At 33.1% G+C, this 26,546-nt stretch overlaps 1 protein-coding gene across 1 annotated transcript in view; it reads left to right on the top strand.

Annotated features, from left to right (window-relative positions):
* The window catches only part of LOC143241722 (dynein axonemal heavy chain 7-like), a 227,034-nt gene that overhangs the window by 179,072 nt on the left and 21,416 nt on the right, over positions 1 to 26,546 (top strand). Inside the window, 8 exon segments of the mRNA XM_076484949.1 lie at positions 542 to 700; positions 1,309 to 1,453; positions 2,087 to 2,311; positions 5,398 to 5,577; positions 10,381 to 10,521; positions 11,191 to 11,492; positions 15,224 to 15,293; positions 21,139 to 21,324. Of these exon segments, the coding sequence (XP_076341064.1) occupies positions 542 to 700; positions 1,309 to 1,453; positions 2,087 to 2,311; positions 5,398 to 5,577; positions 10,381 to 10,521; positions 11,191 to 11,492; positions 15,224 to 15,293; positions 21,139 to 21,324 (1,408 nt within the window).

The following is a 26,546-nucleotide window of genomic DNA, read 5'->3' as shown; positions in this document are numbered from 1 at the left end:
ATCAAGGTAACTCTTCTGTACCCTTTACTGTGATAAACCGTTCAGAAGAAAAAAATAGCAAAATTACCATCAAGTTAACTCTTCTGTACTCTTTACTGTGATAAGCAATTCAGAAGAAAAAAATAGCAAAACTGCCATCAAGTTAACTCTTCTGTACTCTTTACTGTGATAAGCAATTCAGAAGAAAAAAATAGCAAAACTGCCATCAAATTAACTCTTCATTACTTCCTGTTGTATTGAACTATTCAGAGAAAAAATACACTGTTTTTATCATTTAATTTAAAAGTTCTCTTTGCAGTACTGAAAGCATGAGAAGACAGAGAGAGAACAATACTTCCTTTATTAATTTTGTTACTCCTAAAAGTAAAATAATTAAATATTTTCCTTCTTGAGAAAGTTATCTTTGCTGTTTAGTCTTGTATATACACTGTATTTATTACTCAAACACTTCTTGAAACATTAAAGTAAATAGCTATTTAAAAAAGTATATATATATGTATATTCTCTAATGATTTTGTATTCATAATTCTCATTATTTCAGGGCCAAGAAAGAACTAAATCCTCAACATTTGCAGTTTTTCTTAACAGGAGGTGTAGGTCTTGAAAACAGGTTACCCAATCCTGCTGCTGACTGGTTACCTGAAAAGTGTTGGGATGAACTGTGCCGACTCTCTGACATTGCTCCTTTTAATGGACTTAGGTCAGCTGTATTTAGACCCAGTAGATATTATATTAAAAACCTTGTAACATGATTAAAACGCTTGTACACCTTTTGAAATTAATATAACTTTTCTCTTAGGTTGAAAGAACTTTCTGTACATATATTCTCACTTACATACAGGTGTTATATGTTGGCTTTTGAGTAGTTGAAGTGTGTTTTTTCTCTTATCTTACACAATGAATAAGTACCCATTTTTTACCATACAAAGAAATATCAGTTAGCATATAGTGTAAGTTGTTATGATATACATTTTTTTTCAGAGGAAAAGGATATTTAAGAAAATTCTTTGTAATTCTTTTAAGTCGTTTATTTTTTATTTCAAGTATTTTTTAAGAATTTTTTAATACTTCATGTCAGTTAGTGATTGTACTTGAATTTCTTATAAAAACTGATATTGGTCAGGGTAACTTGTTCAAAAGTGGACAGTTGAGAACCAAAACATTTGCAATTTTTATAATAAAAACTTGTGTCACTTTAAAATATGCAAAGGAGTATTGCTTTATTAAAATTATATAGTTCATATTATATTTGTAACATATTAATAAGCCATTTTATGCAAAGATTTGCAACATTTTATTTTTGATTAGTATGAATCTCGAGATATCTACAACTCAGTGGAAAGAATTTTATAGCCAGAAAGAACCACACAATTCTGAATTGCCTGATCCCTGGAGAGATATATTATCTGATTTCCAAAGCATGATGGTTCTTAGGTGTCTCCGTCCTGATAAGGTACTTTTACGTCTGAGAAAACAGTGAATAATTTGAAGTTACTGCTGTGAAGATTTATTATTTAAACACAAACAAAATAGTGAAATCAATATCAGTTTCATTATGTACTTAAACTTTTGCAATGATTCAAAAAACCATCCTTAAAGAAACCAAGGTATCAAAATAAGTTGTATGTTGGTTTTTTAACATGTGGAGCTACCAATATATGGAAGTTTAATTTGTACAACTTAGAAATAAATGAACTTATGACTTTTTTTACATTATCTAAATTTTGATCAAACTTATCAATATGCAACTAGTGTGCACTTGCTCTATGACCAAAGTTTATTGACAGTATCCAGTTTTTGATTCACTTAATGCTAAAAATTTTGATTTCCTAAGCCACAGCTTTTATAGCTTGTCCCATTGTTGTTGTTGTTTTATGGCAGTTGTTAATAAAACATTATCTATACATTATGAAGGAAATAAAATAAACTGATTATATAATAAAAGATGCTTAGCAACATTTTGGCATGAGTTAAGCTAACTTATTTTATTCTCTAAACTGTGTTTAACAGTTACGGAGTTTTCTGTTTAAGATGGTTTGTTTATGTAACCTTGACATGTTTCAAATATCAGGTTATATTCTTTCAGATTGTTCCTAGGGTCTACAGATTTGTGAATTCTAACCTTGGACAAAAGTTTGTCCAGCCTCCTCCTTTTGACCTTTCTCAAAGTTATGGTGACTCCAGCTCCTGCATTCCACTTCTTTTCATCTTGTGTCCCGGAGCTGATCCCATGACTGCTCTTTCAAAGTTTACTGATGACTCAGGATTTGGTGGTGACAAATTTGAGGCTATTTCTCTTGGTCAAGGACAGGTAGTTCTGCACAAGTTAAACCACATTACTATTCTCAATAAAATGTAATAGTTCAGCCAACTTTTTTTAGCTTAATTAACTGATTATGTTTATCTCTACCACTTCTTTACACTTATTCACATTGTCGACTTGTGAATATTGTAACATTTTAAATAGAAAATTAATTAAACTGATAGTTCTTGTTGTTCTTTAGATTTGTCTGTGTATATATATTTTTACTGAACAATGCATAATATTTCTCTTTTTTTCAGTTGTGGTAGTATGATGATAAGGTTAAAAATTTGGTTTTATTTAGAAAATGCTGCAGAAACATAAATTAATATTAAGAAAGACATGTTGAGAATGTGAGACTCCTATTTCTGGAGAACATGACAGTAAATCAAACTCATTTGAAGGTGTTGGCAATAGGAGTGAAGAGAGTTTAGGGTGAACAAAATTTTGAGTTATGTCCCATGATATCTAATCATATACATTCCTTGAGGTGACAACATGTTTTTATTTAAAGTTTTTTATTTAATCTCATAAGTCTAATATTAACATTTAGTTACTTTTGTTTAAATATATAAGTGTAGAAAATTAATACTTCATGAGTCAAGCAAAATAATATCAAACAGAAGGAATACATAAAACTGGAAAATCCAAACCTGTGATAAAAATAACAATTAAATGAAAGGAAAAGCCCAAACAAAAAATAAATTAAAGATTCTGCATAAATTAAAAGGATCCCTAGGGTACAGGCTATAAGGTTGGATATAAAATGTACCCTGGGTTTTGGAAGTGACCAAAGAAGTGGGACCCACATTTCCATAGAGATACAACGTCTATCAGTTTTATATGAAGTAATTCATAAAAAAAAAAATCTTAACATGAGACTGACAAACAGAGGTTAAGACTGAGAGAGAGTGTATTCCTGTGCGATGTTGGTCCTACTGGCTCTTGCCAACTCCAACTCCCAGGGCACATTTTATATTCCACATCATAAATATTTTTAACTTATGCAGAATCTTTAATTTAATTTTTTTTGTTATTGCTTGTTCCGTTCTTATGTAGTTTCCTTTTGCTTTCAGCAGCTAGTCTTCATTAACTCTTAATTTTGATCTTCACTTGAAAATATGCTTGGAAAATGGCACCTTTCAGTTTAGAGAAATAAATTAATTTTCAAATCATGTAGTTCAGAGAATAGTTTATCCAACTGTTATAAATATTCTTTGTTGTTGTTGTTGACAAGTAGTTGTCAATAGATAAGTAATTTCAAAAGTATGAAGAGTTGTTTGAAGGTTTTGTGATGTATGTAATGAATTTATTCATATCTCAGAAAATAAAGGTGAGAGGCTCTTATTTTAAATTCTAGCCAACTTATAGTTGGTTTTTAGTTCCAATCAGTTTTATCTGCTTAAAAAACTTAATGCACAAAAGAGAAGTAAACAGCACCAGGTAAACAGAACAAGGTGATAGTGTAAGTTAACATAATTAGTGTTGGATAGTTTTGTAGAATTAACTACAGCAGATGTAGATGTATTGTATTTGGAAATCATGAAACAATACAAGTACAGTGTTGATTGTTATAACCCAACCAGCATGTATTTAATAAAAGTCACTTCTTCAGTAACAGGTCAAGGTTAGATTAATTCTTATTTTTGATTGTTGTTTCAAAACTAGATTTTATTAAATAATATTAAAGATTTTTAATTTATTATTATAAAGTGTTTCGCACAAAGCTACTTGAGGGCTATCTGTGCTAGTCGTCCCTAATTTAATAGTGTAAGACTAGAGGAAAGGCAGCTAGTCATCACCACCCACTGCCAACTCTTGGGTACTCTTTTACCAATGAATAGTGGGATTGACTGTCACATTATAATGCCCCCACGACTGAAAGGGCGAGTATGTTTGGCACGACGGGATGCGAACCCGCAACCCTAAGATTACAAGTTGCATGTCTTAACACGCTTGGCCATGCCGGGCCCTATAAAGTGTTTTTAAAATAGCTAACAACTTTAGTATTATTTTGAATTTTAAAACTTAATATATGATAAAAAAAGGAAACAAATAAAGTCAGTGCCCAAACATAATATGTTACAAAATGTAAACCAGTGAATAAAATGTTAAAATATCTCAATAATAATAAATTAAAATATCTGAAGTGGAATATGGTGAAAGCCTTGATACCAAGTGTAATGTTTTATTGATGTTGTCTGTGTATTAGTAACTTGTAACAATATCACATTTTATTTTTATGATATTGTAAAATGTTCTGACAGCTGTTGTTCTTGTGTCTTTGGATGTCTTATTGTTAAATATCAAATCTTGTTCACACCTTTTCATATATATGTGCACTTTAATCTTTGATATATACTGTGTTAGCACTTACCATTTCTGCACAATATTCCTTAGAACTAAAAAATAACTAAAAACAGAACTTTTTTACACCATTCTTTAATAGTTTCTTTACATTCTGTTTTGTGCAAGCTTTAGTTTTTTATTTGTAAACGTATTAAGTGTTATGGTTTCAATATCTGGATAAGCAACGTTTTTTGTCTCTTAAAGAATTTTTTAAACAGTTACTGGAATTAAAGAAGGTAATTAATATTAACTTCCAACAAGAGCAAGGAAGCAACCTACTTAGAATAAACTAAAAATTAACCTGGTAATGAATATAGCTAATTGAATACACTTTTATTGCATCCTGTTAATTAATATTTTCAAGCATAAACCCAATGATATATGCATGAAATGTTTTATTCAGTTAATAACATGCATCAATATAAGATTCATGAACAACAAGAGAATGTTTTTAATTGACTTACTTTTAGTTTTCTTCTGGTTATTTTTTATGTATTTTGACTTTCTTTGACATTTTGTTTTTATAATAATTCATTGTTTAGTTACTTTAGGTGAACCAGTACTAGCAATATAAGCTAACCATTACTTTTAACTTCATTCCAGCAGTGTAGTTTCACACCTGTATACAGGAAATATACACTTGCTCATGAGTTTTTTTGGCATAAAATTTAAAATAATTATAATTTACTAATAAGATAATTCTTTTTATGGTTTAGACAAATGAATGTTTTCACGTTTGCATTTAGGGTCCAATTGCACAAAAAATGATTGAAAGAGCTAGAGTTAACGGATCTTGGGTGGCACTACAGAACTGCCACCTGGCGGTGTCATGGATGCCAATATTAGAAAGAATCTGTGAAGAATTTTCACCTGAAAACACTCATCCGGATTTCAGATTATGGCTAACTAGCTATCCTTCTTCAAAGGTTATATGCAATTAAACTGTCTTATTTTTCATATCAACTATGCATAATAGTAAGAAAATTAAATACTTTTTGATAAACCAATAAGTAAGCTGTGAACTGAACATTTATCAAGCAAAGACTGTATTAATAATAAGACTATAGAACCTTTTGTACTTCATGCACTTACATATCATATTGTTTGTCATACTGCTATGAGGAATACTGTACTTGTTCTGAATATTGTGAATAATGTTATTAATATTACTTTAGTTGTTGTGGTTTGTGAGTACTGCTATCGGTACTGCTTCATTTATTCTGGTTTATAAGTTCTATTATCATTAATTCTTTACTTGTTCTTGTCTGCAAGTGTCAAGAATACTTTACTTCTTCTAGTTAATGAGTACTGTTCTGAATAATTATTTATTTCTTATGGTTTGAGAGTATTTCTGTCAAGTGATTCTGTACTTCTGGTTTGTAAGTACTGTTCTCGATAATTATTTATTTCTTATGGTTTGTGAGTATTACTGTCAAGAATTCTGTACTTCTGGTTTGTAAGTACTGTTCTCAATAATTATTTATTTCTTATGGTTTGTGAGTATTTCTGTCAAGAATTCTGTACTTCTGGTTTATAAGTACTGTTCTCGATAATTATTTATTTCTTATGGTTTGTGAGTATTTCTGTCAAGAATTCTGTACTTCTGGTTTGTGTGCACTGTTGACCCGTAACTTCTTAATTATTCTTATTTATAAGTACTTTTAACCAGTATTATTTATTTGTTTTTGTTGTAAGTACTGCTTTCAGTAGTCATTTTCCTATTTTGTTAGGTGAGTACATCTATCAAGAATTGATTTATTGTTTTAAACAGTTGTAAGAAATTCATTAGTATTATTGTATAATGATATTTCTGATACAGTATCCTTACCTATTAGCATGAAAAACTTTCTCAAGTGCCCTCTATCCATCTAGTCTTAATACTCCAACTTACCTTCATGTACATTAACGTGAGACGTCTGCATACTAACATGCAAATGATTACACAGCAACTTTTCACCAATAGAAGTGTGACACAACCCCTATTATAACTAGTTCCCTCTCTAATCTTGCAGTCCTTAATAACTTCATGATTGGCAGTCTTACAGTTTAAAACTTGTTTTTGGTCATGTTTTCATACTTATTTTTTGCATGATTGTCACATTATTTTTATTTTCTGCTACATATATTTTTTCTCAACCATGATTTTTTTTAATTTCTGCCATTGTGAGTTTTTTTTAGTTAAATTCCCTTTGTTTGTTTTTTTCCTGTCTACTCACTTATCATATATGTGCAATTTCATGTGGCTTATACCTCACTGGCTGTAACAGTTACAGCTAATTTGTCTGCTACTTCAAAGACATTTGTGTATGTTATTGGTCTGACAGGTAATGGCTGATTTACTGGGAGTTAGCTTCAATTTTGCAGACTTCTGGGCACCTGATGATTGTCTTCTAATACTTTGTAATGAGTAGCATGTACATGAGGATGAGGTTTGAGCTGCCTAGTTTCTACTCCTGTCTATGACTCTCAGTCACATGTCATTTCAGGGGAGGTTTTCCAGGCTTCCTTACCCTTTGGCAGACTTAGTCAATCAGGTATGATATCTTTTCTCATTTATTCTCATTTTTTTCATTCTATACTTCTCAATGATGAGCTGTGGGGTCAGGTTTAGTGTTCCCTTCTCCACTTTGGTTACCAAGAGTAGTTTTGGAAACCATTTAAGTTTGGGAGTATGCATACTTTGGACAAATTCCTTCTGTAGGCTTTGCAAAGCTTGTAGTAGCTTGTCCCTTTGATAGGACCAAACCCCCTTCATTTGATTCTAGGAATGGCACTTTTGTTTTGTATCAAATTATTTGGTGAGGGAAGGTATTTCTAATCTTAGGAGCCCAGGATTAGATCAGCTCTGTTGCATAACTTCACTTGGCCTTCCTTTTCTCCCACTCCCACCTTGTCTCCATTCCTCTCCCTAGTCAGTTCTGGCCTTCCAAATGTGGCAGTCCACTGTTGGTTCTTTGGGTGATGTTTTTTGGTCAACTAACATTATTGGTGACTTTGGGTCTATGGGCTCAGTCTGGCAGGAGCAGGGATAATGTCCCTTCAGTAGGACAATGTTTGAAATATGTAGACTTCCAACACTAGGATTCAAGTTAATTACACAAGGTAGAAGCAGCAATTTGCCTATTTTGGCTTTTCTTTAAATTATAAAAAACATTCTTACTCCATCAGATTTATCCAAGTTAGAGATAATTTCTAACAGATGCTTAGATTTTGAGGTGATTGCATTTGGTCTAGTCCTTTTCAGAAGTTCCTTCCTTGTTGAGTTTTAGTTTCCTGCCAGGTTATTTAGGAAATAGTTTGGGATCTGCTATGCAAGTGTACCATCATACTTATATATAGGGTTGCTATTCCCACTTCTTTGTCACCCTCTTCAAGTTATGAAACTGGTGCTCTATCATCACTCAGTCAATTTTGTACCATTTATTTATCCTTTCACATTTCACCATTGAGTCATAATTAGCCCTTTCTGGAGGAAGAGGGTGATGCATGCTACTTCCTTCTGTAATTCCTGAATCTGTTAGTTTTTTTTTTTGTTGTACTCCTACTTTTTCCTGTGACTTTACTTTCATTTGCCTTTGTTTAAATGTTTGTTGTATTTTTGATGTTTTCACCTATCAGATTTGTCACCTTACCTTGTCCCTACCTACCCTTCTCTATCTTCCCTGGATGGACAAGCTAAAATTCTCTCGACTTCCAAATGCACTTTTCTCTCTTCTACTAGTGGAGTATCAGAGTCATTGTCATTTACCATTTCCTAGACACTGGGGTGATGGACCATGGAGACTTATTTTTTTAATGTGCACAATACTATGCAGTTGAGAGTAAGGCAGTGTAGATAGCATGAGCCCCTTTCTAGTGCATAATTGATATTCAATTCCAAATCATGTAAGGTGTTGGGTTTAGTACTCCACCATATATGTTACAATATGCCTGGCTAAGGCACCATCCTTCCTACTATCCACCAGATGCCATTTCCCAGTGCATCTGGTGTTGTATGGAGCTATATCAGCCACATAAGTCCAGTGCCCAGAAAAGGGGGTGCACCCAATGGAAATCACTGGAACCCATGCCACTAAAGGGCTCGAGCAAATATTTTCTACACATACAATACTAAAAAGTTCTTTTCCTTTCTCTCTAAAAAAATAGTATTTATATGATGATGCCACATTTTGGTGTTTCTTGCAAGGAGAAAAATGACATACACCAATGATGAGAGTAAGATAGAATGAGAGGCCCTGAATTAAGGGAGGCACCAGGGCCAAGAATTTCTCTTCTAGACCTTTGTAAGGACTCACATTTGTTTGAATTGTTGTCCTCTTCCTACTACAGACTGAATGATATATTTCCAGTTGTGCCAGATTATGGACAGGAGATGCAACCCCAAATAGCAATTCCTCTTCCTACCATCTGCTGGATGTTGGTAGGTGGATGAAATACATGAATTCCTGTACATTTAAAGCAGGGCACCCTCTTTCTGTCATGGACTAGATTACAATATTTTGGACAGGAGATGAACACCAACTTGGACTCTTTACCTTCCTTCTGTCTGCTGGAGATCATTTTCCAGTGGATCTGATATTGGTTGAATTGATGGTATATGAAGGTAAATTCTTGTTATGAAAGCTCCTCATCCCTACCAGTACCCACTTCCTACCACAGACCTGATGTACAATTCTAGATGCAGCCAAACTCCCATTTTATAGTCTTTTGTGCCCTAGCCACTCTACACCAAAGTGTCCCTTTATATCTGTAGCTATTTGTAAGGTCTTTCCTTTGTTTTTGCCCTTTTTTTGACACATTAATAATAAGTGAAGTGTACACCAGACTAAGAAGTGGTGTAGTCTCTCACTGGTGTGTTGTTATTGGTACATTCTCACACCTAATGGCATTCCTATGGCTGCATCCTGAAGAGGGCTCATCTTCTCACTGGATCTCCATCTTTTTTAGGTGGGATTCTAAACTTAAAATGTATTTCTGATATATACTTACTTCCTCTTACATTTTCCATCCACAATTTAACTTCCAGTGTGGTTTGATTTGATATGCCTAGTCTTAAAGGGGTTAAGGATTGCATGATTAGAAAAGGTGCTAATTATGATCAGGGCAGTGTCAGGCTTCCTACAGGTGGAGGGCTGTTGAGTTTCAGTCAAGAATAAAGAAAGTTACTCTTTTGTTAATTACTTTAACCAAGAGAGTTTTATTTTGTTAACAAGATAATTTGCCTTTGGAATGGCTTGCCTTAAAATATGGTAGATGTAGTTAATTTAAGGGAGTTTAAGAGAGAGCTTGATAAACATATTAATGATAAGGGATAACCTAAATGGACCAAAAGGTTTTCTGCTTGTCCTTTAATGTTACGTTGGCACTTTCTGATCTCCAGACAAGAGTAAAGAAAGTTATTTCTTTTTCTAAATAAAGACTTAAAGAGGTGTTCTTTTTCAGCTTTTTCTGTAAAGAAGTGCTTAGTTTTTCTTTTGTTTACTTTTTTATGAAAGTAACGTGTTAGAGTAAGCTAGATTAGAGATAAAGTTAGTGCATTTCATTTAATTCTGTTTTGTACACGTTTTTATCAATACTTTATTCTTAGTTTTGATTTTTGGGTGTTTTTACCAGAATATGCTGTGGTTGAAAAACAATATGTATTATATTAGTCCTTTCATGTCAGTATTGTGTTACAAAGCCATTAGTGCTTATTGAGCAAACGTAAATGACTTTTAACATCTCTTTAGTTCCCTGTGTCAATTCTTCAAAATAGTGTCAAGATGACCAATGAGCCCCCATCAGGCTTAAGACAGAATTTGCTTCAGTCTTATACTAGTGATCCCATTTCTGATCCAGATTTTTTCTCTGGTTGTCCAGGAAAAGAATTAGTAAGTTTACTATTATCTGCTTGATTAATTTATTATATTAATATTAAAAAAATTTATGACATTGTTATTGAAAAAGATATTCAAAAATCAGTTTAGAAAACCAGAAGTTTGTGTTGTTTCTCAGGTGTTGTGAATTGCTGTTCATTTTTAGAAAGGTCTAATTAGTAGCACAAGTTTATATTAAATGTTGTAAAATAGTTTTAATTTTAAGAATATTCTGAAAGCTTAGCTTGCATTGTTTCTCAAAGGTTGCAAAATATGTTTAATTTCAAGAATAATCTTACATTAAAAGTACTTTTTAGCATGTATATGGCTTGAAAACGTCATCACATAACATATTTATTTCTGTGTGGTTCTTCACTTCAAATACTATGCCATTTTACAAAATATTATAATTCAGGTATTCTAAGGTAGCACATAAAGTCCACATTGTTTTTGTGTACATGTATATGAATAAAATGTGACGCTTTCAGTATATGTGAAACCTTTAAGTCTACAATCCTGCTTTTATTTCATCTACATCAGTCATTTTCTTTACTGTTCATTTTTTCTTCCGAGTGTAAACAGTACAGCATATGACTCATTGATACTTTTTATATTCAACATAACTGAACATTTGGTATAATTAGATACAAATTAAAAACATCTGTATTTTTTTGTCTCTGACAGGTGTTTGAAAAGCTTCTTTTTAGCTTATGTTTTTTTCATGCTCTGGTCCAAGAACGAAGAAAGTTTGGCCCACAAGGTTGGAACACGCCCTATGGATTCAATGAATCTGATCTCAGAATATCTGTGCTTCAGCTTCAAATGTACCTCAATGAACAGGAGACAGTTCCTTATGAAGCTATTTCATACCTAGTAGGAGAGTGTAACTATGGAGGGCGTGTCACAGATGACTGGGACCGATTGTGCTTGACAACACTTTTGGATGACTTCTGTAACCCACGAGTTGTGGCTGAACCAAAATACAGGTTAGTTTGTTCAATTAGATACACATGAAAGCAGTTTGTTCCACTTGAAAATTACCAGAATAACAGCTGATATTTTGGTTAATCATGGGCTGGGATTTAGTATCACAAAATGTGAATCTATGGTCTTATGGTTTGTGTTATATTATTAAATTTAAAAGAAAAGGCATTGCATATTATGGGGCAATGGGTGCAGGGGCATAGAACTTGGGGGGATGGAGGGTATACATCCCCCCTTCATTTTAGGTGGGGAGTATGGTGCATACAACCATCCCCCCCTACAGTTTGTTCTGTTGAATTGTTTTATTGTATCACAGGCCTACAAATTGTGTGTTTGTTCTTGTGATTCTCGTGTTATTACCAATCGAATTACATAATTAGGCCTAGATGTAGGTTTTTTCAGTAGCCAAAATGTACATCTTTAATATAGGAGTGCTTCTAAGCTTTTCGATCTAAGCGATAGTTTGTAAGTATCAGTCAGTAGACCCAAGTATACAAACAACATTACTCTGTGACTGCATGTTTACAGCTTTCAGGTTCACGTAATCAGAGATTACCAATTTGCAAATTGAACAGTCCACATAAGTGGTTGCTAAAATCATCCCTCCCATTGGGTGTATAAAATCTATGCCCCTGAATGGGAGTAACTGTCAAGTGTTAGTTTTCAATTCAAGTAGTTCAGTAGTGATATTTACTAGAATTCTCCCATCCTGTTTGGTTGTTCCAACTTCTATGAATTTTTGTGTGTCACTTAAATGTAATGTTTTAATGAAAACGAAGCATTAAATTATCATGAAGGAAGTAATGATTTCTTTATTTGTCACTGATGTTACATTTCTTCCATGATATTTATTTTCAAGTGCAAGTACTCTGAAAATCAATCACACATAAATATCTAATAAATTGAATTTGATGGAACAAGCAAAGCTATTACATATTTCATGATGTTTTGCACAGTCAAATATTGGTCTATCATGTCCTTTGAGCTTTTAGTTTGGTTGTCACTCTTGGACAGTATTCTTTCCAAGAAATGGTCTCTTCATACTTTGGTAATTCAGGGGATTTGTTCCCACTTTGCAAGTCCTTTTATCAATGCAACTCCTCTCAATATCAAGCTTTACTATTACCAATCCTGGATTTTGCAGCTCTTGATGTAGATGCTCTGATTGATACAATCTCTTTCTATGTGCCTATTCTTCTCTATAATTTTCCCCAAAGGGCTATATCTTATTTTTGGACCCTTCTCATTGTGCCTCTTTTGCCTGCTTATGTATGGTTTTCTCTACTTTGCTTTTTAGCATTTAAAGACCCTATTCCAGCTTGTAGGTCTCTTTTTAAGTCAGCTCCACATGTCTATTTTTCACTGTGAGATATCATACCTTCACATTTATTTATGGATTTTATTTAATCCCTTACAATATGGGTAGGGTTTTCTCACATAGTAATGAGTTCTCTTGCATACTCTTGTCACTCATCCACCTTTGCAGTTTATCAATGGAAAAGGCTAGTTTACCATCAATAGTCTGTTTCATCATCCCATTCTTCCAAGTCATCCAAATCCAACACTACATCATCTCAGTTCCTTTTCTATTTATCTTTTGGAAGGAACTTTATCAATTTATACAATTGCCAGTAAGAGAATGACTTTGTATATGACCTTCTATCTCTTCTCTGACCTTTCTTCCTTTCATTCTATGGTTCTTTTGGCTCTCTTTCAAGACTTTCACTGCAGTTCTATTCTTTTTCTGGTTCCTTTCCCAGACAGAAACCTCTGTGTAGTTCTCTTGGCTTTTACATATTCCATGTTTGAAATTTGGGCTACTTTCTCCCCATATCATCTTTAAGAAGTAGTTTCATCTAGCTTGTGGTAGACATCACTCTGATAGTTTGACTTTAAACTCTTTAAACACTCTTTATAATAAGTTGATTTTATTCCAAGACTACTTCTATTTTTCCCTGGACTCTCCCTTTCCATTTTTTATATCTACAGTTGTCTCCTTTGTCTGTGAAAGCAGTTCATTTGGTGTTATCTTGCTCATACGTTTTCATTAAGTAATAAATTACATTGTCTACTGCTTTGGAATTCTCCCTCTTCTTGTGACTTATCTCTGTCCACTATGACCACTTAGGTTCAACAACATGTATGGCTTGCTTATTTTTCAAGTTAATCTCATTGATATTAGACCAAGTGGATGCAACTTTTGATCATAAGTAGGGCTAAGGTGTCATAATGTTCCAGAATAAGAGGCTGTAGGTGTTGGGCCATTACTCTATTTACCTACAGAAAAGACAGCTATCTCAAGACTTCTTGTGTGATTCAACATCTATCTTCCCTGTAAGAGAATATGCCTGAAGACCAATTAATGGATCTGAGTGTTGTGTGCAACAAAGTAATGAAAATTAAGCTATTTACCTGAGCAGCTCTGAAATAAAATGAAAAACAAAATTTCAAAAAGTTACATACTAACTTTGGAAATAGCTGATGCATGTTCTGTGTCATGAGTGTAATGCAAACTAAGTTATGTTAGATTTTATTCCAAACCACAATATTATAATTGAACATATGACAGTTACTAACAACCAATCAATAAAACTACTTATCAGTGTTTTTTAGAGACTGACAAAAATGATTCACACATGATCATAGTGACAAAAACATAGTGCATCCAGTGTCAGTCATTTTGTCTCACTGTAAGTGTAATGTTATAATTCAGTAAGTGACAGAGGAAATGGTATTTAAGATATAAACATAACAAAGTAATACCACCTCACAGTATCACATTGATTACTTTTAATGAACTTACAAAAAAAATTAATATCTCAGGTCCTTTAAATAACTCATATGTGATATGAAATATAATCATTTTGGTAATTCACATGAGCTTAAACAGCAGAGCTAAGGAATAACTGTATTTCTACTGTTTCATAGTGTTATGGCTTAAGAATTGTAAATTATTACATTATAAATTGTTGACACTTTTTGTAAAAATAAATAGCTTTTATTTTCATTTCAACATAAACTTTTCTGACTTTTGTTTTCTGTTGAAGTCTGAAAGCTCATAAGTTTCAAACAGTATATACCTAATACTTAGAAACCATTTTATTTTCTGATATGATAGGCTACTGCAGCTAAATCATTATTGTCTGCTGTGCTTCTAAATTTCACTTTTATTGGTATTTCTGTTTCACTAACACATTAGAATCAAAATTTGCAAAGAACATTCTAAATGGTAATCCTGTTCTAACTTTTTAGAAATGCTTAACACAGGGAAATGTTGCTATGGGCTGTACTCTTTCTTGGTGTTCGTCTTTATCAAATATTCCAGTATTAATGCCATAGTGTTCTTAACACTTCTTATCATCATATTATTGTTATTATTATTATTGTTTGTTGTGGAAATTAGGCAGTTTATAATAGCTGTCTATACACTTTAGGATTGTTTGATATGTGTAGTGAAGTGTTACCCATATCAGTGTCTTTTGGAACCATTTAAAAAAGCAAACTTGTGAGCATGACAATTTTTACAAAGTGCCATATCCTTATATGTATTATTGAAGTATTTTGAAAGGACAGAATTAGAAAATAATGATATCCCTGTGTACACATTCAAAATTGGTTTATTTATGTCTGTTTTGAAACCACTATGAAGCATGTGCTCATGTAATATGAGTTATTAGTATATTTTTAAACTGATTTTATTGTATATACAGCATCAATGTAGTTTTATTTGTAGGTTATCTTCCAGTGGTGACTACTATATTCCAGCAAAAGGTACCTATCAAGAATACATCAGTTTTATCAAGGTAAGAACAAGAAAATATTGACCAAAAGTGCAAGTGCTTCACTTATGCGTATATTTTAAACTTTAATTACTTATGTGATGGATTGTGATAACAGTTTTACTTCATCTTTTGGCAATAATTTTTAACATTTTCTAAGTTAACAGCACAATCTTCTTTTATTCAGTTCATATTTCTTTCTTTTGAATTTTCACAGTATTTTTTCCTGACCTGTTGAGTTTTTCTCTGGTCTGCCAACTCCTATTCTACCAAACGTTTTACTTGTGCCTCCAAGTCCTACCATTCTAATAATTAATTATAAGAAAAGTTAAAGCTTCAATGCTATTGATTCCATTATCAATCTTAAACATCTCAATAAGATACCCTGTAACTCTTCTTTTTGAAAGATAAAACAATTTCATGAATCTTAACCTGTTCTCTTATGACAACCTGTAACTCCTCTTTTTGAAAGATAAAACAATTTCATGAATCTTAACCTGTCCTCTTATGACAACCTGTAACTCCTCTTTCTGAAAGATAAAACAATTTCATGAATCTTAACCTGTCCTCTTATGACAACCTGTAACTCTTCTTTTTGAAAGATAAAACAATTTCATGAATCTTAACCTGTTCTCTTATGACAACCTGTAACTCCTCTTTTTGAAAGATAAAACAATTTCATGAATCTTAACCTGTCCTCTTATGACAACCTGTAACTCCTCTTTCTGAAAGATAAAACAATTTCATGAATCCTAACCTGTCCTCTTATGACAACCTGTAACTCCTCTTTCTGAAAGATAAAACAATTTCATGAATCTTAATCTGTCCTCTTATGACAACCTGTAACTCCTCTTTTGAAAGATAAAACAATTTCATGAATCTTAACCTGTCCTCTTATGACAACCTGTAACTCCTCTTTCTGAAAGATAAAACAATTTCATGAATCTTAATCTGTCCTCTTATGACAACCTGTAACTCCTCTTTTTGAAAGATAAAACAATTTCATGAATCTTAACCTATCCTCTTATGACAACCTGTAACTCCTCTTTTTGAAAGATAAAACAATTTCATGAATCTTAACCTGTCCTCTTATGACAACCTGTAACTCCTCTTTCTGAAAGATAAAACAATTTCATGAATCTTAACCTGTCCTCTTATGACAACCTTTTTATTTCAGCTGTCATCCTAGTAGCTTTTCTCTGAACCCTTGCTGACAATTTAGTATCCTTCCTAAGGGTACAGTACAAGAATGAAATGTAACCTCTTTAGACTTATAATCGGTATATCTTTACATACAAAGAAAATATATTTGCCCTTCCACTAGCAACTGTATTTCTCTTGGATACCTTAAGAGGCTGATGAACTAGAATACTAAAATCCTTTCCTTCCAGAAAAGTGTCAAGGTACTTCTGGTCGAAATTATACGTATTATTGAAATTATAATAATTCACATCCAGTATCTTGCATTTATTATGATTAAAACCAATCTGTCATTCCTTTGTCTAACTTACTAAATGATCCAAATCGTTTTGTAAATCAACAGCATCTTTCTCATAGCCATTAACACAGAATACCTTAATATCATCAGGAAATTTAAGTGATTTCTTTACCAGTCCTTGATCTATGTCATTGATGTAAATCAAAAAGAGCAAAAATCTTAAGAATGTCCTTGAGGTACCATACTTGTGACATTAATCCAGTTAACTGAACTCTGTTTATAACAACCTTCTGCTTTCTTACATCCAGCCACTCATCCATTCAATTAGCTGAATTATTCACCACACCAACAGATTTATATATTTACAAGCCATTTATGTGACACCTTGTCCAATGTTGTCTGAAAATCTATTGTCATATACACTCCCTTACCTTCACCCACATATGCAGTAATATTTTCAAATACTTTCAAAAGAATAATAAGGCAAGATGTTCCCTTAGTGAAACTTTGCTGACTATTAAACAATTTCTAAATAGTGTTAAATTACTTTGCAAAGCATATTTTATCAGACTTTTAAAAACCTTTCCCACAACTGATGTAATATTAATAGGCTTATAATTACTGGGACAATTCTTATCTCCTCTGTTGAAGATAAAAGCAACATTAGCCAACTTACAGTCTTCTGGCACATTCCAACTGTTCAAATACTTAGAGAAAGTAGTAGCATGTGTCTCATATATGTAATCCTTAACATCCTATAAACCCCTTTGGTAGATATTATTTGACTTGGGAGATTTATTAATCTTTAAACTTTCCAATTTTTTCTTAAGCTTGCAATTAATTTGATCATTTTGTTCAGTTTTGTCTCCATCTAGCAATTTCTCAGGAGGAGGAATATTCTTTAGTAAAAGTTGAAAAAAAGTAGAATATAATGGCCCAGCCCTCCCATGATTGTTACATATCAGTCTTAACGCATGTATTTGCTTCAAAACTCTACTCCTATGCTAACATTCTGCTTTCCATAATGTATCCTAAAATATCCTCACAATTAATTTTGCATTTTCAGCTAAACATTTTCTCCGATAGTTATTTTTATTTGCTCTTTGACCAACTCTCTTTATCTTCTATAATTGTAGTCAATCTAAACTTCTTGAATTTGTAATACTTTCCTTTAATTTTGTTCTTTATATATTTTGTAAATCTAGAAGTTTTTGTTTCTACCAAAATAGGCAAAGGAGCTCAGTGCACAATCTGTGGGTCAAGGGTCAGTTCCCTATCATGAAACATGCTTGCCTTTCAAAATTGTGAAATTATAATGTGACAGTTAATCTTGCTAATCATTGGTAAAAGAGTAGTTTAAGAGTTGGCATTGGATAGTAGTAACTAGCTGTATTTCCTCTAATTTGTCACTTCTGAAGTATTTGTTGCCCCATATGCACCCACATAGTGATCACTGATGTTTAAGTGGAACTTAATATGACGAACTACATTCATACCATCCACACCATGAAACTATGACAATCAAAAATTAACAAGTTTAATGATATCGTAAAGTTCATATAAGCAAACACAGATGCATATTTTAATTACAAGCCCATAGAAGACAATTGTACACAAAGGCATACACATAATTACAGCTTAACAGACATATCAGTTAAACACAGGATTGTGGCAAGATAGAAACAATGAATTAAGACTTATACTAAATATCTTATACATTCTGACTCTTATGTTATCAAAATCAAGGCAATCTTTGAAAGTTTCCAAAAGATAAACAAATCAACACCTCGTTTGATCAGCAGGTACATAGGGAGTCCCTAATTCAAATTCCAAAGATTCCATTGTCTGTTATAAGAAATCCCACGTGGTTGTGACCATGCTAAACGAAAAAATAAACGAAATATTTCATGGCAGCTATTTAGTTTTAAAGGAAGATGAACTTCCCAACTGAGGTTTTCAGGGATATTTATGTTCCCCTTCATCCCATTTGCAATAGAATTTTGATGTATGCATTGAAAATTTGGATTAAATTCTCCTAGTTTTTGTTTCATATCAGATGATCTTGAAGATTGACATTGTGAAGGTAGTTTGAAGATAGTTTTAGAGAAAAGCAACAGAAAAAGTCTGGTCGGTTCAAGGAGGCAGAGAGAAAGCAACCCAGGCTTGACTGAAGAAGAACAAAAAGAAGCAAGTCATCAATACATCACTCAAACGTCCCATGGTCAGGGCCACTGAGTGGCTTGGATCTGTAAATCCAAATGCCTCAGAGTTTGCTGTGGGGGGAAATGGGAGTACTCCCAGAAAACCCACTTTCACAAGACAAATGCCAAATATTCTACCTGTCTTGTGCCCACTGCTGGAATATAAAAAACATCAAATAATGATTAGTAAATCAATCAGTATATTGTGTTCAGTATTACTTTATGATGTCTTGGAGGCCAGATATGCATTGTAGGGGGATATTATTTTGTGTGGGGTGCTTGTCATGGTATGTAATTTGGCAGTTAAGAAGTTACGTGTCTTTGCATTTTCATAGTATTTGTAGGCTAGTGTTGTAAGGCGATCTGTGAGAAGAGGTATGTTGCAAATTTCATGAATCTATTTGATAGAAGTGTATTTGGGTAGTCTAAGTGCTATTCTTAGGACTTTGTTCTGTTGAAGTGATTTGGCTATGGTTTTTTTGCATGTTGTATGTGATTTGAGAGCTGTACTCGATACAGGCTTTGTAATTTTAATGACAATGTTAGGTGTGCATCCTTTGTTGTTTCTTGTTTATAAGTTTCAAATGATAGATTCTATTACTAACAGATTTGTTGACAGTTTTGAAATGTTGTGTCCAGGAGAATCGTGTGTCAATGGTTATTCCGAGAAATTTGGCATGAGCTTAACTTAATTTTATTGTTTCCCAATTGTAGGTATATTTTTTTCAGGTTTTCATGATGTTCATTAAGGCTGTATCTAAATGCAATGGCAGTGGTTTTGTGTGGATTTAACAAGACTCTCCAGTCATTGCACCATTTGAGTTTAGCATTAAGTTTTCTTGTATTCTGTTGCTTGCAATTGTTGGGTTTCATGACATACTCCAGACAGCTATTTCATCAGCATATTGTGAGAAATATGTATAAGTCAAGTCCAGAAAATGTATATTGTTCACAAAAATTATGCATAATAGAGGGGATAGGACAGAGCCTTAGGGTACACCAGTAGTAATATTAAATGTCTTAGATAAGGCATTATTATTTTAATCACTGTAGTGCAGTTTGTTAGGAAGTTTGAGATCCATCTGATGATTCTCTGGTTAGTGTTTAAGGATTGGTCGGTAGACCACGCTAACCTCAGAGTGAATCTATTTAAAGGTATTCTTAGTCGGGTATTCTTATGAGCTTGGTTGACAATGATGACATAATTATAGTGTAACAAAACTGTGAAGACATAATATGTATGAAGGCAATATAACAAAACACTCAAATATACAAATGCATGCATTATCTCAAGGGTACATATCAATTTTCATATATTCAAGTACTGTACATGAGAGAACTAATTGTCTGTGGGGATGAACATACATATTATTGAGTTTCTGGATCGTTCCTCAGTCTGAATCAAATCGGATTCGTTTGGAAGAGCATAAAACTTTGTTAGTATTTACATTCAAAAAATGAAATTGAGATAGCTGTGGCTACATTATGGACAGCTAACATAGCTAGCCTTTAAGCAACTTTGTGCAAAATTCCAAACATACTACATCAAAATTATTTCTTTTCTAGAAAACAACAGTGTTTATACAAAACAGATGTGAAAATTGTTATACAAACAAGTTAACTGCTTTCTTTTTTCAACATCCCCTTTAATTTATCAATTTTGGGTAACACTTAGAGGTGTTTAAAAAATAAATTCAGATCTATGTTTTTTTGAACCACAAGTCACTGCCCAACTAGTTTTTTGTTCAGTACCATAAGTAGTAATCACTTAAGCTGTATGATGAGACAAAATAGTATTTTATACAATCTATATGTAATGTAATATTTTAAAGTTGAAGCTTAAATGCCAAAAGCCAGCAAAATATTCTAAATGCAATAGGCCAAAAATTGTTATAAAAAACAAGTTAACTGCATTTATTTTTCCCCTACATTCCTACTATATTGTCCATTGCAGCTTGGAATCAGATGTATGTAAAGTCAGAAGTTTTCATGCCAATACATTTTATGTTATTTATATCATTAATTCTATTTTCATCTACAGACTTGGGCAATAGATTCTGTTACAATATGTAATACATCAGCTGTCACAAACTAATATCAGCAAAGTTACATTAAATAATATTACTAAAGAGAAAATGTTAATTTCCAGCAGATATCGCTCTTTAATGTTGTTTGGTATTGCTACAAAACTTTCAACAAGTTATAGCTACAGTTTTTATCATGCCCACAGAACTTACCCCACAACCAAGCACCTGAGGTTTTTGGCATGCATGACAATGTAGACATATCCAGAGAACTACAGGAGACTAAGCAACTATTTGATTCGATCTTATTAATTCAGGGCCACAAAACTGATATAGGAGAAGGTTCTTCTGAGGGTCACTTATTGGAGATAGCAACTGATATTCTGTCAAAAGTGAGGACTTTTCTTCAAGTTTTTTTCCTTTTTGATCATATAATTAATTTATAATTTTTTTATTTTCCTTTATTGTCCTCTACCACTTATTATTCAATTTGACACAAGTCATTGGCATCCTCAAGGCATATTACAATGTCTCTAGCAGACACATACAACTCTGAACAAATTTTCATGTACCATGTAATATTGCAAGCCTTGAGAACTGACACAAAATATGATGTATATATATATAAAAAAAATATTTAAACCTGTCAATTAAGCACTCTAAAACATAAATAATACATAATTAACTAAAATATAAAAGTAAGACTTAAACACAATTTAACTGTATCGCTAACTAAAACAGACTTAGGTAAAGAAAAACTCTAAGTCACACAAGCAGTTAACAATACTACAATCATGTATGTAAATACTGCTGGTATGGATATGAACACTTTTATTAACAAAATGGAAAATAATCACCAGACAACTTTGACAATTCCATTGACAGTCTATCTCTCCAGGTAGAACTGAAAACATCTATTTCCCCAAAACGTCTCAAAATAGTACACCTTAACTTTTTCAAAGAATTTTCACACAAAACCACTAACATAATTTCACAGAAAAGAGAACTAAAAAAACAACCTCACAAGAAAAGATACAAATAACCTGAAACAAGACAACATCAAAATTCTAAAATCAGATAATGAACACATTCAAAAATGAACAACATCTTATCAGATACAAACAAATTTAAACTAATACACACAAATCCAGCAAAAACACGAAAACCAATTAAACAAAATACTACTACAAATGAAAAAAACAACACAGTCTCAGAAATCCTTTATTCTTACCTATACGTGACTGACTCATGCCCACCACAACTATACCACACCCCCAAACATCACAAACCAGATTGTCCACTACGACCCATAATGTTGATCTATGAATCATTTAACTGCAACCTTAGTACGTAAATAGCATGAGCATTTTCTAAATATGTAACAACAGCACGAATCATTTAACTACAACCTCGGTAAATATATACCGTGAGCATTTTCTAAATATGTAACAACAGCACGAATCATTCAACTACAACCTCGGTAAATATATACCGTGAGCATTTTCTAAATATCTAACAACAGCACGAATCATTCAACTACAACCTCGGTAAATATATACCGTGAGCATTTTCTAAATATGTAACAACAGCACGAATCATTCAACTACAACCTCGGTAAATATATACCGTGAGCATTTTCTAAATATCTAACAACAGCACGAATCATTCAACTACAACCTCGGTAAATATATACCGTGAGCATTTTCTAAATATGTAACAACAGCACGAATCATTCAACTACAACCTCGGTAAATATATACCGTGGGCATTTTCTAAATATCAAACATCAGCACGAATCATTCAACTACAACCTCGGTAAATATATACGGTGAGCATTTTCTAAATATGTAACAACAGCACGAATCATTCAACTACAACCTCGGTAAATATATACCGTGGGCATTTTCTAAATATGTAACAACAGCACGAATCATTCAACTACAACCTCGGTAAATATATACCGTGGGCATTTTCTAAATATCAAACATCAGCACGAATCATTCAACTACAACCTCGGTAAATATATACGGTGAGCATTTTCTAAATATGTAACAACAGCACGAATCATTCAACTACAACCTCGGTAAATATATACCGTGGGCATTTTCTAAATATCAAACATCAGCACGAATCATTCAACTACAACCTCGGTAAATATATACCGTGGGCATTTTCTAAATATCAAACATCAGCACGAATCATTCAACTACAACCTCGGTAAATATATACGGTGAGCATTTTCTAAATATGTAACAACAGCACGAATCATTCAACTACAACCTCGGTAAATATATACCGTGGGCATTTTCTAAATATCAAACATCAGCACGAATCATTCAACTACAACCTCGGTAAATATATACCGTGAGCATTTTCTAAATATGTAACAACAGCACGAATCATTCAACTACAACCTCGGTAAATATATACCGTGGGCATTTTCTAAATATCAAACATCAGCACGAATCATTCAACTACAACCTCGGTAAATATATACCGTGGGCATTTTCTAAATATCTAACAACAGCACGAATCATTCAACTACAACCTCGGTAAATATATACCGTGAGCATTTTCTAAATATGTAACAACAGCACGAATCATTCAACTACAACCTCGGTAAATATATACCGTGGGCATTTTCTAAATATCAAACATCAGCACGAATCATTCAACTACAACCTCGGTAAATATATACCGTGGGCATTTTCTAAATATCTAACAACAGCACGAATCATTTAACTACAACCTCGGTAAATATATACCGTGGGCATTTTCTAAATATCTAACATCAGCACGAATCATTCAACTACAACCTCGGTAAATATATACCGTGAGCATTTTCTAAATATGTAACAACAGCACGAATCATTCAACTACAACCTCGGTAAATATATACCGTGGGCATTTTCTAAATATCAAACATCAGCACGAATCATTCAACTACAACCTCGGTAAATATATACCGTGGGCATTTTCTAAATATCAAACATCAGCACGAATCATTCAACTACAACCTCGGTAAATATATACGGTGAGCATTTTCTAAATATGTAACAACAGCACGAATCATTCAACTACAACCTCGGTAAATATATACCGTGGGCATTTTCTAAATATCAAACATCAGCACGAATCATTCAACTACAACCTCGGTAAATATATACCGTGAGCATTTTCTAAATATGTAACAACAGCACGAATCATTCAACTACAACCTCGGTAAATATATACCGTGGGCATTTTCTAAATATCAAACATCAGCACGAATCATTCAACTACAACCTCGGTAAATATATACCGTGGGCATTTTCTAAATATCTAACAACAGCACGAATCATTCAACTACAACCTCGGTAAATATATACCGTGAGCATTTTCTAAATATGTAACAACAGCACGAATCATTCAACTACAACCTCGGTAAATATATACCGTGGGCATTTTCTAAATATCAAACATCAGCACGAATCATTCAACTACAACCTCGGTAAATATATACCGTGGGCATTTTCTAAATATCTAACAACAGCACGAATCATTTAACTACAACCTCGGTAAATATATACCGTGGGCATTTTCTAAATATCTAACAACAGCACGAATCATTTAACTACAACCTCGGTAAATATATACCGTGGGCATTTTCTAAATATCTAACATCAGCACGAATCATTCAACTACAACCTCGGTAAATATATACCGTGAGCATTTTCTAAATATGTAACAACAGCACGAATCATTCAACTACAACCTCGGTAAATATATACCGTGAGCATTTTCTAAATATCTAACAACAGCACGAATCATTCAACTACAACCTCGGTAAATATATACCGTGAGCATTTTCTAAATATGTAACAACAGCACGAATCATTCAACTACAACCTCGGTAAATATATACCGTGGGCATTTTCTAAATATCTAACATCAGCACGAATCATTCAACTACAACCTCGGTAAATATATACCGTGAGCATTTTCTAAATATGTAACAACAGCACGAATCATTCAACTACAACCTCGGTAAATATATACCGTGAGCATTTTCTAAATATCTAACATCAGCACGAATCATTCAACTACAACCTCGGTAAATATATACCGTGGGCATTCTCTAAATATCTAACATCAGCACGAATCATTCAACTACAACCTCGGTAAATATATACCGTGGGCATTTTCTAAATATCAAACATCAGCACGAATCATTCAACTACAACCTCGGTAAATATATACCGTGGGCATTTTCTAAATATCAAACATCAGCACGAATCATTCAACTACAACCTCGGTAAATATATACGGTGAGCATTTTCTAAATATCTAACATCATCACGAATCATTCAACTACAACCTCGGTAAATATATACCGTGGGCATTTTCTAAATATCTAACATCAGCACGAATCATTCAACTACAACCTCGGTAAATATATACCGTGGGCATTTTCTAAATATGTAACAACAGCACGAATCATTCAACTACAACCTCGGTAAATATATACCGTGGGCATTCTCTAAATATCTAACATCAGCACGAATCATTCAACTACAACCTCGGTAAATATATACCGTGGGCATTTTCTGAATATCTAACATCAGCACGAATCATTCAACTACAACCTCGGTAAATATATACCGTGAGCATTTTCTGAATATCTAACATCAGCACGAATCATTCAACTACAACCTCGGTAAATATATACCGTGGGCATTTTCTAAATATCTAACATCAGCACGAATCATTCAACTACAACCTCGGTAAATATATACCGTGAGCATTTTCTAAATATCTAACAACAGCACGAATCATTCAACTACAACCTCGGTAAATATATACCGTGGGCATTTTCTAAATATCTAACATCAGCACGAATCATTTAACTACAACCTCGGTAAATATATACCGTGAGCATTTTCTAAATATGTAACATCAGCACGAATCATTTAACTACAACCTCGGTAAATATATACCGTGGGCATTTTCTAAATATCTAACATCAGCACGAATCATTCAACTACAACCCCGGTAAATATATACCGTGAGCATTTTCTAAATATCTAACAACAGCACGAATCATTCAACTACAACCTCGGTAAATATATACCGTGGGCATTTTCTAAATATCTAACATCAGCACGAATCATTTAACTACAACCTCGGTAAATATATACCGTGAGCATTTTCTAAATATGTAACATCAGCACGAATCATTCAACTACAACCTCGGTAAATATATACCGTGGGCATTTTCTAAATATCTAACATCAGCACGAATCATTCAACTACAACCCCGGTAAATATATACCGTGAGCATTTTCTAAATATCTAACATCAGCACGAATCATTCAACTACAACCCCGGTAAATATATACCGTGGGCATTTTCTAAATATCTAACATCAGCACGAATCATTCAACAACAACTTCGGTAAATATATACCGTGGGCATTTTCTAAATATCTAACATCAGCACGAATCATTCAACTACAACCTCGGTAAATATATACCGTGGGCATTCTCTAAATATCTAACATCAGCACGAATCATTCAACTACAACCTCGGTAAATATATACCGTGGACATTTTCTAAATATCTAACATCAGCACGA

Source organism: Tachypleus tridentatus, unplaced genomic scaffold, assembly GCF_004210375.1.
Source record: "Tachypleus tridentatus isolate NWPU-2018 unplaced genomic scaffold, ASM421037v1 Hic_cluster_1, whole genome shotgun sequence".
Classification (NCBI taxonomy): Eukaryota; Metazoa; Arthropoda; class Merostomata; order Xiphosura; family Limulidae; genus Tachypleus; species Tachypleus tridentatus.
Note: the sequence above shows the minus strand (reverse complement) of the source record. Positions and strands in the feature narration are given on the sequence as shown.